At 33.9% G+C, this 18,641-nt stretch overlaps 1 protein-coding gene and 1 long non-coding RNA gene across 5 annotated transcripts; both read right to left on the bottom strand.

The window, feature by feature from the left end:
• Positions 1–7,591: 7,591 nt before the first annotated feature.
• On the bottom strand, positions 7,592–9,269 carry LOC122609360 (trans-resveratrol di-O-methyltransferase-like). Its single transcript, XM_043782411.1, has 2 exons — positions 9,078–9,269; positions 7,592–7,747 (listed from the first exon to the last, which is right to left on the bottom strand). The coding sequence occupies exons 1-2, from the start codon at positions 9,267–9,269 to the stop codon at positions 7,592–7,594; spliced, it is 348 nt and encodes a 115-aa protein (XP_043638346.1).
• A 5,471-nt stretch (positions 9,270–14,740) lies between these two features.
• On the bottom strand, positions 14,741–17,336 carry LOC122607454. Of its 4 annotated transcripts, XR_006325042.1 has the most exons (4): positions 17,241–17,336; positions 15,862–16,900; positions 15,501–15,604; positions 14,741–15,244 (listed from the first exon to the last, which is right to left on the bottom strand). It is a non-coding gene; the product is annotated as an uncharacterized LOC122607454 (long non-coding RNA). The 4 variants fall into 4 exon arrangements; XR_006325041.1 differs by lacking the exon at positions 17,241–17,336 and having other exon boundaries at positions 15,862–16,988; XR_006325043.1 differs by lacking the exon at positions 17,241–17,336 and having other exon boundaries at positions 16,106–16,988.
• Positions 17,337–18,641: the final 1,305 nt, after the last annotated feature.

The following is an 18,641-nucleotide window of genomic DNA, read 5'->3' as shown; positions in this document are numbered from 1 at the left end:
AATTGAAGGTTAGTTCTCCCATCATACTCATTTCAAAATGAGATGACATAAGAGAGCTAAACTTTTTGCACAGTTTAGTGCTTGAGGATCCAAGATAATGTCATCAACATAAATTTGCACATACAGTATATGAGCACCTTTTCGAAAGATGAAAAGAGTGCTGTCAATGGATCCTCGCTGAAAGTTGTTCGAGAGGAGAAATTCAGAGAGGGTGTCATACCAAGCCCTAGGGGCTTGTTTAAGACCATATAAAGCCTTATAAAGACGATAGACATGATGTGGCTTGGCTGGATCTTCAAAACCAGGTGGCTGCTCGACATAGAATTCTTCATCGAGTTTTCCATTTAGGAAGGCACTCTTAACATCCATTTGATAGACCTTGAAGTCTCGATAAGCAGCATGTGCCAAAAATAAGCGTATAGCTTCTAATCTGGCCACTGGAGCAAAGGTTTCATCAAAGTCGACTCCTTCTTCTTGAAGATAACCTTGTGCAACTAGCCTAGCCTTGTTACGTATAATAACACCGTCTTCGTCCATTTTATTTCTATATACCCATTTGGTACCAATAGGTTCCTTACCATGTGGTAAGGGAACCAAAAACTAGACATGTTGTCGTTGAAACTGAGTTAATTCCTCTTGCAAGGGAGCAACCCAAGAGGGATCAACCATTGCCTCACCAATATTTTTGGGAGTGATCATTGACAAGAAGTTTACATAAAGACATGTGTTTGTTGTCGCTGATCGAGTGACAATACCCTGCTGAGGATCACCAATGACTTGGTGAGCGGGGTGACTCGTTGTCCACCTAAGTGCAGGAACACTTGAAGAACCTAGTTGAGTATCAGCAGAAGATAGGGTGATGGGGACAGCAGGGAAAGGATTGTATGAAGAGAGGTCGATGGTGACGGTAGGTTCAGCGACAGGATGATCAGTTGAGTCATTTGACTGAGTTGAGTTATCATTGATGTTGGAGTAGAGGATCTCACTTGCTAATGTGGCAAGTGTCCCCTTTGAGGAGTCATACTCCTTATTTGGTGCTGAGGAACATTTCCTCGCTGAGGAGTTACACTCCTCATTCGTTGCTGAGGAATGTTTCCTCGTTGAGGAGTTACATTCCTCATTTGTTGCTGAGGAATGCACCCTCGCTGAGGAGTGGTTGGTCTATTAACAGACTGAGGCACCTTACCTCTTTGAGGAGTTAGGTGTCTCAGAATTGATCGAGGTGGAGATGAATGAGTTGCCAGCTGATGGACTACAGGTTTAACTTGAGATGAGCTTTCATGTTGAAACCTAGCATCTCCAAACTTTACGCGTCTTACCATAAGGCGTTCATGCTGAGGTTCCTCAACATTTAAGACTTTAGAGGGTAAAGGATTAGATGAGATTGACTAAGGTTGCTGTTTAGAATGATCAGCTAGCTGAGGCGTGCTATAGTCATAGGGCACAGCAACGATACTTCTTTTGAAAGTCTCAGCCATTTTCAAGGTAAGTTGCTGAGGAGCAATAGATTTGTACCCATCACTTGAAATGTCTCCATGAAAAGTTTCATTTGGAGAGTATTGAATTTTACCTTCGTATGGCATCATGCCAATAATAGGTAGATGGGAAAACATGTTGTTAGAGGATGAAGATGAGCTAACTATTTTAGCTTCAGAGGAATTTGAAGGGTCGCTGGAAAGAGATGTGGAAGATCCAGCGTCCATTTCAGTGTGATAATCATTTCCTTTAACGAAATACCACTTTTTCATTTCCTCAGAAGAAGTAATACCATATGGAGGAATTGAGATTTCAGGTTTCACATCATCTTTAAACATGTCAGCGAGACAGGCAGTTGATTCAAAATCTCCACCTATCACTGCCTGAACTTGTGCAGGGACTTGTTCTCTAAGACATTGATGATGAAACTTAGAAGCTTTTGACCAAGAGGTCACAATCTTCTTGAGATTGAGGACTTCAAGCTTAAGTTTTTCATTCTCAAGTTAAAGCTTTTGAGTCAGCAACTCATGTGACTGAAGTTCTACATGAACATTCTTTAGTCTGTTGAGTTTTTCAGATTTTTCACTCAATTCAGAACTTACTGAAAGGAGTTTTGAGTGAGCTTCAGCGCGCAGAGTTTCTACGAACTAAAGATCACATGACATGGATTCAAGAATTTTGGTCTTGTCCTCATCAGCAGATGAAAGAAGAGTATGTACCTTTTTGACAGTGACGTTGACCCACTGACTTGTTGAGACTTGGTCTTTTGTCAGCTCATCACTATCAGCCAGAGCCATGAGACACATGGTGTCAACATACTCCTCATCATCGGAGTCATCTGAATCATCCCAATCATGCTCTTCAGCAACCAGACCTTTGCTTGGTGTTTTGGCTTCTTCAGTTTCCGCCATTTTGGCTTTGAGCTGATAATACTTGTTCTTGTATTCATCAGCAGATTTAGATGAGTTAGTTTTTGGAGCAGCAGGAGTTGGGATAGAAACCCTGCACTCTTTTTGATAATGTCCTTTTCTGCCACATTTCCAGCATTCTTCCTGTGATTTATCCACAGGAGGCTTGTATGGAGCAACCGACTTACGGTTGTTCCATTTCCTGGAGTACTTCTTTCCAGCGATTAAGGCAAATTCGACAAAATCACTGAACATTTCTTGTTTCTCTTCAACATCAAGCTCATCAACAAGAGCTTGAATGGATGCTGGAAGAGCAGAGGTGCTAGCACCATCATTGGGATAGATGGGCTCAGTAGAGATGAGAGCAAGAGGGTCAGTTAAAGGGTTTGCAGAAGTGCTGGCTACGGAAGAGGAGCCAGCATGTCTCCTAGATTCTGCAGAGGCTCTAATATTTTGAGCCAAGGCTTTCTCTTCAAATTGAAGAGTGCCAAACAATTCCTCAAGATCCAGTTCTTGAATCTTTTTAGTGGTACGGAGGATTTGTCTTAAATTCTGCCATTTAAGAGTGAGAGAATTGATGAACTTGTGGCATACCTCAAAATTGTCATGGGTAATACCAACATTTGTCATGTCATTGAGCAACCCTTTGAACCGGGTATATGTGCCCTCGAGACTTTCATCAGGAAGAGAAAAGAAATTTTCGTAGGCACGTTTTAGGTCAATTTTCTTGGTTTTAATCAAGTCAGCTGACCCTTCATAAATGCTCACTAGTCTTTCCCAAACTTCTTTTGAAGTGGGGAATTTAATGACTAGTTTCATCACCTCAGTGGGAAGAGTGGTGATGATCATATTTTTCAATCTTGAATCAAGATTGACGAGCTTTCGCTCTTATTCAGTCCATTGGACTTCTGGCTTTACGAGATCAGTCACAATTTCAGGAGCATCAGGTGTAGCACCTGGTGTCCTTTGGACATACATAGGTATATAAGGACCTTCATTTAAGATGGTCATAAGATATGGTTCTACACCCACTATGTGTAGTAACATTCGTTCCTTCCATGAGCCAAAGTCTTTTGGCTCAAATTTTGGAGGAATAGAGACGTAACCAAAGTCACGCGTGTTAACCAGAGTGGGTACAGATGACATCTTTAAGAAAAAAAATTTTAAGATTTAAATCGTAAAGACAATAATGTAAACACAAGAGGCAAACAGATCTTGTTCCAATAATTTAGGAACCGTGGCTCTGATACCACTTGACGGTCCACGAATGCACTACTTGTGTTTGATTAACTAACTTATAAGATAAATATGAAATACCAAGAATGGAGACGAGAAGTAAAGAACTTTGTTTAGTTATATGTATTTCAAACTAAACGATGAAAACATGGATGGTTGTTTAACAACAACAATAAACAGAAAAGATTGGTTAAGTTTTTGAACACACAAAAACTTAACAAATAACTAAAGAAAATAAAGTAAAAACTGTAGAACATACCAACAAGATGGTGGCTAGGTCAAGTGATTCCTTTTATAGGCAGATAAGGAATCACATGACAACCCTAGTAGATGTTGACACATGAAGGTTGTCAACTATCTATTGGTGGATCATTCAGATCTGCAGAGGTCTCTTTCCTTCATCTTGTTTGTTTCCAAAAACGGTATGAAAGAGAAAACCCATTGCACAGAAGTAGTACAAGGTCACATGGCTTCATCTTGATCTTTCAACACGTGTCCTTAGGACCATTCTTCTATTCTTCAAATTCCCGCTCATATTTGACTTACAAATACTGGGCGATGAGTCATTGAACATATCCTTTAGACTTTGAAGATAGATCATGTTTGCAGATGCATGTGCTCGCTGAGAGCTCGCTGAACGAGTCACTCGCTGAGTCCCTCAGCGAATCCCTGATCCAACGAAAACAACATCATGACACAATTGTTCATATATTTCAATCAAGAGATAACCCAGTAGCTCCTTGTCAGAACAACCTTTTTGGCCTGGTCTTGAATTCCTTTTAAGATTTCTCAGAATCTTCTATAAAGGATAGAACTCTAGCCACCATTGATTCGAGTTGTCTAAATTTGAAAACTAAAGTTGATCAAGTTTTCAACTCTAATGCTTTATTACAGAAATTGAACCAAAACTCAAAGAGTTTACAAGTTCAATATTCCAACAAGCTTAGGCCAAAACTAAATCAAGATTACAAGTTCTTGACAATTCGAAAAGTGATTAAATAGAATCCAAAGTTGATCAAGTTTACAAGTCCAAAACTTGATTAACAGATATCAAACCTAAACTCAAAAGAGTTTACAAGTTTCATATTCAGACAAGTTTAGAACCTAAACATAATCAAGATTGCAAATTCTAAAAACGTCATTTACTCGAACAAAAGATACGTATATATATAGTGCACGAACCTTCGAACAACTTAAAATCACAAGTCAGATCGAGGTTGTGGTGAGGTCGACCTCGACGAGGTCGAGCTAGGATGATGGTCGAGCTAAAGAGATGGTCAAGCTCGAGCTAGGGTCTTGGTCGAGCTCAAGTTGGCTAATATGTTCCCAGGACCCGAAATAACTATCTTTATTGTTGTTAATACCTTAACCAGAACCAAAAGAATCCCTCCAGTGGCTCTGATACCACTTGTAAGTCCCTTAGCCACCGGATCACATGAGATTAAGTATCTAATGTATAAGTGCGGAAATTCTTATACAAAAGCAATCAACAACATGTACACAAATATGAATAAACTGGAACCGTATATTACTTCAGTAAATGAAATTACAAGTAAATACCAAGTTCCTAAATGCGAGAATATGAAAGAAATCAAAGCTAGAAGATTCCCCTTAAACATAAGGATTAATCTTCTATTTATACTAAAACTAATGGACTAAACGGACCTAGAATTTCATGGACCGAAGCCCATCTTGGACATCACACGAGCTCGACCTGGTCAAAGGTCGAGCTTGACTTGGTCAACAGTCGAGGTTGACTTTATTATACGCGAAAACTTAACGTTTATTACAAGTACATATTTAATAGATTCAAGACAAACTTCTATAATAATGTTGTCACCCGGAAATGCACCAACATTGTTCTTCAATAAGAACTGAGGCAAAAGAAAATTCAAGATGGTTATTAAGTAAGGTTCAACTCCTACTATGTGTAGGAGCATTCTCTCCTTCCAGAATCCGATGTCATGTGCTTCGAACCTTGGTAGAATGGAGACGTACCCGAAATCTCGGTTATTTACCAGAGAAGGGACGGAAGCCATGTATTCAAAGAGAAAGAAGAAAAAAGTTTTAAGAAAAGATTTTGATGCAGAAAATTAAAAGTACAGAAAAGAAAAGTAAATAATCTGCAAACGATTGACTCAGATCAGTTTCAGTGTATTGAAACACTGCTCTGATACCAATTGAAAGTCCCACGTTTGCACGATTATCGTAATTAACAACTAATGTAAATCACTTAACAAGAGAACAAGAGAGTAAAGAAAGTTTAGTTATATGTATTATAAACTAAACGATGAATTGGTTTTACAATAATAAAGAAAAAAAGAAAAGATTGTTAAGTTTTTCGACACATCAAAAACTTAACAATTTTACAGAGAAAACTATAAGTGTAAGAAATAGCAAAGACCAACAAATAGTGGCTAGGTCAAGTGATGCCTTTTATAGGCAGAGAAGGCATCACGAGAAAACCAAATAGATGTTGACACCTCGAATGTTGTCAACCATCTATTGGTGGATCTACACGATCTGCAGGGTTCTCTCTTTCCCTTTTGTTTGTTTTCAATTCGGGTATGAGAGAGAAACACCAAGGTACCATTGTTGGTACAAGGTCACATGTCGTTATTCTTCTTGATCAACACGTGTCCTTGGGATCAGCCTTCTTATCTTCATTTTATCGCTTAATTTTGAATTACAAAACCAGACGATGAGTCGTTGAACTTATTTTTTAGACTTGAAGATAATTAGTAATTGCTGAAAGCTTGCTTGTGAAGATGCTCGCTGAGAGCTCGCTGAAGAAGTCACTCGCTGAGAGCTCGCTGACAAACTAGCTCGCTGAGTCTCTCAGCGAATCCATGACTCAACAATCTCCCCCTATTCGCTGAGGAGACTTAGCTGAGTAGAAGATACTTGAACTTACAAGTAATAGTAGCAAAAGAGTTGAGTGAATGCTGATATTATATATGACAAACATTTACATCACATCAATTAAAATTTTTTTACAGCAATTAAAAGAGTTGAGGACGGAGCCCGTACGACTAAGGCATTTGGCTATAGCACTCTATGACATATCACTTCCTATGACCTATCACACTCATCATTTTACCACCACAACACGCGAATACTTGCTCTCGTTATTTAATAAAATGTATCTAATGATGGCTCCAAATGCATTTAACTTTTTGTTCACTGAAAATAAATATGATAAACATAGCCCAAAAATTGAACTTAAGACCTCTTAGAAATCTAAGAGACATATTTCTCTACCAAGTGAGCTATACTACATTGGTTATGAGTTCTATGTTTAGTTAATTAGTAAGATAATTTCAACCCATTTACTTAAAAATGGGTATGCTTGATTTATGTTCCATCTTCAACGGATCAAATTAATCAAAGTTTAATTTCAAAATTTGCTAAAGGTACATAACACTAGTTATTTATAAACCGGATGGGTACCCGTATAATGCGGAGGCGGTGGCAGCATGGTGGTGGTGGTAACAATGTGGTTATTAATTTAAAAGTAATTGATGTAAATAATAGTATATTTATTTTATGGTTAAGATATGTATCTTTTGTAAAAAAATTTATTAAAAGTATTATGAAAATATTAAGTAGAATTATTTAAATTAATGAATAAAGAAGAGAGATAATTTAGATAAATATGGTTACAAAATATTTTATAAATATTATGGGTAGATTTAGTGTGTGAGTTGACAATGTGTTAAAAATTTAAAAGTATTTTGAATATTTTAAAGATAAAATGTTGAAAGAGGAAACAGTAGTTTATAATGGAATATAAATATCTAATATTTGGACAGAAGTCGTCGACATGGGTACTAGAACTCATAGGCCATAGCTTATGTGTCCCACATATCACGATCATCAAAGCCTATGAATGAACTAAATTACTAGCCAACAAATTTCATATATTGGTAACTTTATTGGCACACATGTAATATAGAAAACAATGCAATTAATTAGGGATAAACTTCAATGAGAGATCTTGACCCTAACACAAGGTGTGGTTTATAATCGTTAAAACCAGCATAAAGGAAGAGTTGTGCACACTCCTTTTTATTCCTCTCTCTTCCGGTTGTAAAAGTCATCATAACCATATCCATGAAAAGTTGAGTCTGTATTTTCATGCACTCTTGAGTCTTGGTCACTCCAATTATGTAATATCAACTTTTTTGTTTGTAAAATAAAACACAACTTAATATGAAACGATTGTATATATAACTTTGATCACTTTAAATTTTAACTATATTATAGGTCGTATTTTTAAAAATAGAGACAAACGTGAAGGGTGGTCGCTAAGAACAATGAAAAGGAGCTTGAATATTTATTATTAACAATTTAGTGTTCAATAAGTTTGAAATAAGATTTCCAAAAGAATGGTCACTGTCTTAGATTCAGTGGTGATATATACACTACAAATTATTTCCTTTCACATTTTTTTCTTCTATTTTTCTTTTTTATTGTTTATAATTGGAAGTTTTGCAATATAAGGTCTTTGTCAATACTTGTTTTCAAAAGCATTTTCTCATCATTTCGTTAAAAATTATGTTGACAATGACATTTTCTCCATGTGCTTTATGGAAAAAGAATATTTCTTAACTTTTTTTTTGAGAAATCGTTAGCATGGGATAGACATTAGAAAAAGAGGTGAGTGGACCATCTTACGATTTTTTTTTCCAAAACAACGTATTTGTCGAGTGTTTTGTTAAAAAATTTTTTTGTAAGATAGGGTAAACCGGTATTGGGAATACCAGTTTAAAAAATAGGTCGAACCCAATATTATCAAAACCGGGTTAAAAAAAAGTATCTTGACCTTTTTTTTTATCGTTTATTATTGACATGACACTTTTTTGTATATAAGTGGTGTTATATACCACTTACCACTTTGTTGGTTAAGATACGAGTAATGGATTATCTACGAGAAGACAAAATCTGGCTCATTTACGACCGTGGCTACGTACACTCATCCTATTGTTCTTTCTATGGTATGACTATACGTTGAAATTGTTAAGAAGCTACATTTTATAGAGTTCCTCAAAAGCTATAGATTTGTTTATCGTTCAACATAAATTAAACCATTCATATAAATAAACAATGTCAACTCGAGAAACGCCAACACTAATATTGTTACAATACATGATTAATATTGATTAAGAAGACGATGCTACAAAAAGGGAATGAGGTATAACATTCTTATTTTCTTAGAGTAGCAAATAATTACACAAAAATGCAACAAATTTTACATATATTGGTTGATGGGTTAGCACACATACCACTAGATCAATGCCCATGTGTAAAATGAAGTGGATGCACAGAAATTTCAGATCTTGGTAGCTTCATTGGCACACATGTTATATCTAGCAATGCTACTTAACTAGGGATAAACTTCTATCAAGCCCACTCTTTTTCACTCCTCTGTCTTCCCATTGTAAGAGTCATCATAACCATATCCAAGAAAAGTTTAGTCTCGAGTGATTTTTGGTCCTCTAGGCTATCCTTTACCACCATATCTATGATGATTATTTTTCCTCCATTTTCCTTGCTTGGAATCTTCTGTCTGCATTGCTTCAATATCTTTATGCACTCTTGGTCACTCCAATCACATAATATGGACTGTCTTGTTGTAGAAGATGGCATACATAACATTAAATGATTATACATAGACCTTTGATCACTTAAGATTGTAACTATATTATAGGTTTGACTAAATTATTTGTTAGAACCTCGTACACTTAAATATTTTAGTTTGTCCTCATGCAAAAAACCTTCTGGCTCCGTCCTTTGTTTTTACTATAACTATGTGGAGAGTTTAACCGATACATGGCGTATTTAATCAATTTTGTGGTCAATTAGATTGAACTGAGATGTCCAAAAGAATGATCATTATCTTAAAATGGAAGCTGATATATCACACTACGGAATGTGACAATCACGTATTTCCCCGGTTATTTAGCTTGTTGAGTCTTGGATTCGCTGATAAAACTTGCTCGCTGACGTTGGTCGTCAGCGAGTCCAATGACTTGCTTCAATGGGATGTATGTTGTTCAAATTGTTGGTCAAGGCGGGAAGAATTCAAACCAGATGAAGACAAAAGTCACATGGTGGTTTCTCCAACTGTAATATACCTTGTATGGCAAATGTACAGTTGAGACCAAACTAGGGTTTTTTCTCTCATACCATTTTTGGTAAAGAAGACAAAAACTCTTGCATGGAAGTACATGGAGCCAATGGGACGTCGACAACCACCACCCTTTCACTATCAAAGGAATGTTGTGTTGCCCTAATCCTCCCTATAAAAGGCAATACAGCCGCAACACATTTTTTAAAGTGTGTGTCACTTTATTTGTAATTGTTCACGTTTTTAGTATGTCACTTAGCAATTACTCTATTCATTTATGCAACTAACTTAAAAACTGTCAGCGGTTTGTCCGAGTTCGAGCTAACCTCTAGACCTCCGCCATCTGAATCTATGTCCTCCTCTACTGAACTCTTCTTAAACGGCCCGATCCGTCCTATTAAACTATCATCTCACATGAACATCCTCATGATAGATCTCCCTGCCGGCGAAAACGACGACGTTTTGATATCTAAATTTGGAGTTTTTAAATCTCAAGATAGACAAAGAAGAGCTAGATCTATGTCTTCTTTAAGAACTTTAAACACAAGTTTTCAATGCTTAAAAGCGGAAGAAACTCCACAGACTTCAATGAAATCAAGTTGAAATTAGCTCCAGAATAAGACGACGCGAAGAAATACCTTGCCGGCACTGAAACTGAAACAAGACCACGTCATTTTTTAGGGGAAAATGAAATGGCCGATAATAATTACATAATAAATAAATACAAATGTCAAGGCATTAAAAAATGTCACGTAATTAAAAAAAATGAACACGTTAGAAGTTACGCATGTCAAATGTTACTATTTCCGGCAATAAATGAAAAATCATTGCTAAAAAGTAAAAACTTTTAAATGTAAATGTAAACGTCACTGTTATTTTCATAAATCTATCGAAAGCTCTTACTAATTTTTTCCCGTTATTTTTTAAAAAGGAGATGATTGAAGATAGACTGACGTATTAAATTGAACGTGTAGTCTGTAACACGTTGAATAAATGTGTATTACTCTATCTGTCATATTAATTTCTTCATTCCAATTATATTCTCTTCCTACCTCCACGTTTGCTAAACAACAAAACTGTATTCAAATGTTGTATGGAGCTACAAGTGATAACGTACGTACTGATTTGACCTCTTATTATTTTCATTTACAATGATTTTCCCGTTTTTAGTTTTTTTTTTTTTTCCTTAATTTGTTTATTATTTGATGATAGAAGAACTCTATCAAGATATATTTGATGATAGAAGAACTCTATCAAGATAATTAAGTCTCATGTTTCAGTATTCATATGAGATATTTTTGTATCTGTTAACTTTTTATACAGGGACATCGATCGTTTGTGTCTGTCTCTGTTGGCATATAATTACTCCGTCTTTAATTAAAGGTGCAAGTAATTAGTAATGAAAATGAACAACCATGATAGCTAAACTAAACAACCAAAGCTAAATAATATTAATGGTGGGTCATGGCCCATCCCAAATATGCTAGTGATATTAATATTAATATGTTATATATATACATCTTGTCGTAATTTTGTTCGGTTAACTAGTTCGGCCCATCCTGTATGGGAAGTTAAAAACTAAAAAACTCAAAAATGTTTACCAAATTAGTGTAGTGGGAAAACTTATTTACCAAATTAATATAGTTTTAACAATATTTACCATTTTAGTATAAAACATAATTAAACATTATATTTATATTTATTAAATATAATAAATAAAAATATGTTAGAATACAACTTAATTAAACATTAAATTAGGTGGGTTGGTCAGGGGTATTTTCTGAATCTATTATGTGGGTCTCGAAGGTGAGTTTTCCCCAATGTCTCGGGTTCAAATTTTGGGTTTCTCATCTCAAGGTATTTTCCATAAGGAGGGGGCTGGAGGTCCAACAATTTGTTGGTTAAAATTGTCTTCAGTACGTCTGAATCGAAACTAACTTTATAAAAAAAAGTGTTGATAAATATACAAAAAATCACTAACAAAGAAATAGTAAAATATAATGGTATTTCTGTTGAAACAATAGAATAAATGATAAATCAAATGCGGATCGTCAAATCAATGGAAGAGACATTTCTAGAGAGGATGTCATCCCATTGAGAATAACATCTCTGATTAACTACCAAGTAATTGCTTTTAGCTTTAGCTATTATCCTATTTATCTCAGATTATTAAACTAATTGGCGTATAATAATATCAAATTAGGTCGATATTATAGAGCATAAATTTTTAGTGTTTGGGACATATTTGATCGATTTGTATTCACGTGTCATCATAAATGTCGATATTTTTGTCTTTGTAGTGTTGTTTCATCTTCAGAAAACTCATAGTATCGATTTTGTGTTTTCCTAATTAATCAATGTGTATGGTTGTATTTTTTATACCCAATCTTTATTGAAAGAAAAAATGAACGTGAATGCAATCGAACAACAGGTGTTATCAACATATCTTTATTTATTATATTTAATAGATATAAATATAATGTTTAATTATGTTTTATACTAAAATGGTAAATATTATTGAAACTATACTAGTTTGGTAAATAAGTTTTCCCACTACACTATTTTGGAAAAAAAAACTCAGTAATATTAATATTAATATGTTATATACATTTTGTCGTAATTTTGTTCAGTTAACTAGTTTGTCCCATCCTGTATGGGAAGTTAAAAACTAAAAAACTCAAAAATGTTTACACAGGTGCTTTTTCCTTTTTATATGTAAATGAGTTTTACCAAGTTATTCTGAAGACCCAGATGAAACTTGAATTATTTTTTAAAGAAATTTATTTAAAAGTAGACATTAAATATCTATTGTAACTCGTTTGACATTTTTAATAAATTATAAAATCTCGAGTGATATTTAGAAAAATGACCACCCAATGTCTACAGAAGTATCTCGTCATTAATCAATAATTTATGTAATTAATATTATATATAATTTTCAATATTTATATACTTTATTTATTGTTAAGATGTCATTGTTTTGCTATTTGTTTGTATTACATTTTCGAAACTGCTTTAAAGTATTTTAACTTTGTATATTTTTATAGATGTCTATATATGTATCTATCACTAAAATTTGAATACAAAGTATATTATACTTAAAAAATAAAAATACAAACAAATATCTATACTATATTATAAAGCAAATTTCTCTTGTCTAAATTTTAAGTTTCAACATTTACTTTCCCAAAATGTCCCTCTTATCTATTCTATATTTACCTAAAATAACTATATTACCCTTTCTCTCTTCTCAAAATATCAACCAATCATATTCTTTCTCTCTCTTCCATAAATCATTTATTCCTCCAATTAATTCAAAATCTTTTATCTTAAAAACTATACATCGATAAATTATAAAAGTTATATGGGTGTTCATAAAATTTCGTGCTCTTTCATTAGAAATGTCATTTGATATACTTTCGACGAATTTTCAAATCTGAGGGCGGAGCCCGTATGGCTCAGACATTTGGCTATGACTCTCTATAACCTATCACACTCTATGAATTACCACCCTACCATCATACCGCCACAACGCGCAGGTACTTGCTCTCGTTTACTACAATTATGATTGTTTTATGTTGATTTATACTATGAGCACCAGAATAAGTTATGTTCCGTGGATTTTTTTTAGACCATTTTTTGTTTTCACATGCTAATTACATGCTATTTCCTGTAATAATATGTTTGACTTGCTAATTGGTTTCATTTTTCAAGATATAGTAGCTAGGTTGTTGTAATGATGTTGTTTAGTTATTATAATGTTGTTGTCTTGGTATTATTTTGCAGTATGTTATATTGTTGTTATTTGCTAGGTTGTTGTTATTTTGATGTCGTGACACCATAATTGTTCGACTAGTGTTCGGGTTAAAAAATTTTTTGGCCCTTCTTAGATCAAATTTCTGGCTTCGCCGTACAAGACCAAACTTTAATTTATAATTTTAGCCTAGCCTAAAGTTCAAAACTATTAAAAGGAGTACCGCAGAATATCAAGAACATGCAAATTCAGAGGATTCTCAAAATCCACTTTACTAATTCTAGTTTCATGAACATTATCATTCACCAAATCAGAATGCAAGGAATCATTATCATGTAAAGAAGGAGGAGGATCATTAATATTATTAGAGCTAAATGCAAAAACGGTAGATCGAATTATAGAAATATCTATTTGAAATACTTGATCCGAATATGTTAATTAATCCCTTGTAATACTCTAGTTTAAAATGAAATCTCATTTTCAAATTAAAAAAAATAAAAATAAAAAATTTTACTCAATCACCCGTATTTGTATATGAGTTCGTTTGTCATTTTCTCTTTCTTTCTTTCTTTGTTTTTTTTTCCTTTTAGCTTTTACATTAAGATTTGAAAACGCGGACTCAGTCTAAATACTCTTCCGATACAGAGTGAACTACATGAAAATATTACTTCTTCTATTCTAATAAACTAGGCTTAAAGCCCGCGTGAAACGCGGGGCTACTTCAAATATATTACAAAACTAAATTTACTTTTAAATATTTGTAAACAAACAATGTTTTAGATTCTTCCAAATAGCATAGGTCATATCTAACTCATTCCTTGTATATTATCAAATTTTCGTTTTTACTCACCAAACTATAAAAAAAAATACATATAAACACTTAGGGTGCGTTTAATTCAAGAAAACTCCTTTGTTTTCTATTTTCATTTTTCAAGAAAACATGAAAAACAGGAAACGCGTTCAAATTGTAATTTTTTAGAAAAGTTTTCCTAGAAGACAATCTTTGTTTTCCAAACAAAGATAGGTTGGCTTTCTTTATAAGAAGTTGATCCATGTTATAAAAAAAAATAGATATAATAAGTTATAGATATGTTTTCTGCTTTAAGTATTATATGTTGAAGAGTTGAAGCATAATCATTATTATTTCTTGACAAAACATATTACTCTTACTATATGTTGACAGATAATATATGATATGTAAAGCGCATGAGATGTGCAAAATAAATGCGCAGAACATGAAACAAAATAAACTAAACATTAAAGTTATTGATAGTTTGTCAAAAGAGAAGTTTAAAAAGTACAGTTGCCACAACATACATCTAACTTTGCAGCAGTTTAGACATCATATGGTTGAAGCTTTTTCCTAATCCTTTTGGTGGGTAGAGTGCTCTCTTGCAACAATATTTTTTTCAGCAATGACTTCAATGGGTTTTTTCCAAAATCTTATTCAACAAATAGCCAAAGATTCGCCGGTAACAAACACAACATCCTTCGAAAAGATGACAGAAAAACGGATCCGACTTTATACATCCATAGCAGGATCTTGCCCCACCAGCTCAACAATTATATCGAGGTCACCATAGAGTTTTCACACAGTGTACACATGATACTGATTCCCATGTTGTACTTAGCAATCAATTTCTTAAAAGCAAGCAACTTGTACACATGAGCATCAAGTTCATGCTTTTTCTATCTCCCCGGACTTGACTTGACTCTAGCGAATACCGGTGGCACTTGCACCTATCACACGACACGCCACAAACTATCAGCAGGAGCCTTCTTAAGCTCCTCATAAATTCAACATTTCAACGACACAGGCTATATAATTTCAATTTTGGCATCACTTTCCTATTACACTTAGGACATGCTCTATAAAACCAGCCAGCATCTTCTTCATGCATTTTGATAGTGCGAAGCATAGTAAAATTAGCTTACAGCAAGATACATACTTGTATATCAATAAATATATCAATAAAATGGTTGTAAAGAAATTTACTTCAAATCTTGGAGTTTGAAATCCATCCTTTTGCTTTCTTTCACAGTAGTAGGCTTAAAAATCTACATCCAAGTCTCCACGTGAAACCACGCTTCCAATTACAACTGCAACCAAATCAAAAGATGTGAAAAACGATTCGTTTAATGAAATATTTTTTAAGCTAAGAATCAAAGAAAGATAACACTAATCAACTATATGAACTTCTTTCATCAAATTCTCATCAATCATATTGCCCCGCACCAAAAAAATAGAAGTTTGAATAAAAAAACCACTTGAACAATTTAGTATACAATTTCTTAGACTAAAGCAGTTTATTTTCTCATCAATCACTATCGAATCAAGCCTAAAGCTTTGCAACCACCTTCTTCTGATACCAACTTTGATGTTCCAGATTTCTTTTGAAGATCTGAGATCATCCACAAAACCCTGGTTTTGCTTATCCATGACAAACCACAGAGAGAACTTTTTGAGAGGTTAGAGATAACCTTTTTGAGATAGAGAGTTGTATATTGTATATCTATATCTACTACATATAGCATGAAGTTTGTGAGTAACAAATACTACATGGTTTTTTCATTGAAAAAGTTCAAGTAAACATGATGTACCATCAATTAATGACTTCAAATTCAACTCGACTACTCAAAGAAAACATGATGGAGGATCTGCATTCTGCTCTTGTAATATTACCAGAAACATACAGGTCAGCCGAAACTGCACTATCTCATACCGAGGGATTAATGACATTATACATATTAGAGATAGGATATATACCTCTGAAACATATCTCACCACTAAGAGAACTTGTGATTGTGACCTCTTGCCCTTTGCCTCGAGTCTATTTTAATTTTTTTATTATCTCATTTTAATAATTAATTTTTTTAACACTATACCTCCTACTTAATTTTACCACAATTAACATTTTTTAACATTTTAATGCACATTTACATTGCACACTCCACCATCAAAACTCTTTTTCAGGTTACGATTCCAAATATCAACAGCCTCTAAAGAATTATTCGTGATCTTTTAAACAATAACCTCAGTCTAGCCACTTTCCTAATTACCTTACATAGTTCATCCACACTTCTTTTTATACATCCTCTAAAAAATGTAACATTTTAATGCTTGTTTATTTTATAGAATGCCTTGAATGTAATACACCCATTATACAATCTGCCCATTATTCCACATCTATAAAACAATCTGCCCATTATTCCACATCTATAAAAACATTTTAAGAGAACTAAGTAGCAAAAGTAAGACATACTTGAAGTATATATTCAAACATTTGTGCCATGAATAACAAAGTAACGTAATGCATATGATAAAGCCATAATAATTCCAGACAAACCAGTTTTCGCACTCCTTGTTGATATTAACAGCTAAGGTTGAGAAGGAACCTACCCAAGATATTCAATACATGGAAAACTTTAAAAGCATATAATGTAGGGATTAGTTCCCTCGAAAGTAAGAAACTTTGAACGAATGTCTATAGTAGGAAATAACTAAAGTTGTGTGTATTGTATGTAAACAATTACAATCTGACAAGCGGCACCTGTATATGGTTGTCACGTATGTTTTCTTATATACAATAAACATTTTTTCAAGTTGCTTACATACAATACACATAACTTTAGTTTTTTCCTACTATAGACATTCGGTCAAAAATAGTTACGTTTCAGGAAACTAATCCCTATAATGTATTAACAACCTGTTGACAAAGATACCGGGATGACTAACCTGTTGCAGGGTATGCTAAGAAAAAGGACCCGAATATAGTGGCTCCCCCAAGGCAAAATTACTGGTCAAAAGGCAATAAATGAGTTATTTCCAACTAAAAACAACAGTTATTCACTTAGATGTTAAATCATTGATCTCTTTAATCTTGTTATATGGAGTGAATTTAGTACCCAAACTTCATGAAAGACAAGTTCACTCATGGTAAAAATTAGAATGTCATCCAATTCGGTAGCTAAAAAAAAAAACTTTAGTATCCAAAAGTGAGAGAAGCTACTACAGTCCTCTCAGTGCTACTTATACAGCACCGCTGGTGCAATTGGAGCCTGCTCTTTGTGTCAACAGAAAATATTCTCATGTTGAAGTATTAGTCCCATCAAAGAATGGATTCCACAACAGGGCAGTTGTTCCACATGCAACTGCAGCCTACTACTACGGCCACATACACTGTTTTTGATAGCAGCACAGAGAACTCTGAGATAGTTGTAATCAAATGTCAGCTTTGTAAGTTACAAAATTAATAAAAAGATGATATTGTGAAGATGAGAGTTAGTCCAAAAGAAACAAAGTAATGCATGTACTTTCTTAATATCTCCTACAAATGGTCGAATGCATCAAATCAACCAATAAGGATGTCAAATTCAATGCTATATTGAATTGCATTTGAACAAATATGAATCCCAGTTAAGTTTCAGATCGCAATGAGCAAGTCAACTGCTGTAAATACCCTAAACTCCTAATTGCAGACCTTTATACTGTGCAAATAATTCTGCTTCTAAGCATACTAACATTTTCGGTGAGACAAATAGGTTCACAACTGCGAGTAATAAGTACGATCCAAATTTTCGTTTGAAGAAACAACTCTAATTACCCTTTGATTGTTTGAATACATCAGTCTGCCTCATCAAAACTAAAAATACTCACATAAATAGTCAATAAGTTGGAAAAACTAACATGAGTTATACCATGAAATATAAATAAATGTCTTATTTTTTCTTAGCAAAGAAGATGTTAAACATCACAAACTAACCTTCGTTTTTCTTCAATTACAAAATCGCTTTGAGAAACTTTTCTAAAGTTTCTAAAGCATGGCGGAATTAAATAAAGGAAGATGACATTTTGGGTGATTAATTGGAAGATTTATAAATTATGTTAAACCTTGATAAATTTGAAGGAATATGGAGAAGATGATTAATCGGAAGAAAAAAGAGAAAAGGAGAGCAAAGAAGAATTAAAGAAAAATAAAGATCTTGTTTTCTCTCTCCCCTTCAAAGCAAACCTTTATAAATCTGTCTCACACATAGACTTATTCAAAATTTAAAATCCTCTCTCACTTCCTCCAAATACATATTCCCACACAGACTCATTCAAAATTTAAAATCCCCTCTCTCTTTCTCCATGCAA

The sequence above is a fragment of the Erigeron canadensis genome, chromosome 7 (genome assembly GCF_010389155.1).
Source record: "Erigeron canadensis isolate Cc75 chromosome 7, C_canadensis_v1, whole genome shotgun sequence".
Taxonomy (NCBI): Eukaryota; Viridiplantae; Streptophyta; class Magnoliopsida; order Asterales; family Asteraceae; genus Erigeron; species Erigeron canadensis.
This window is presented reverse-complemented; position numbering and strand designations above follow the sequence as displayed.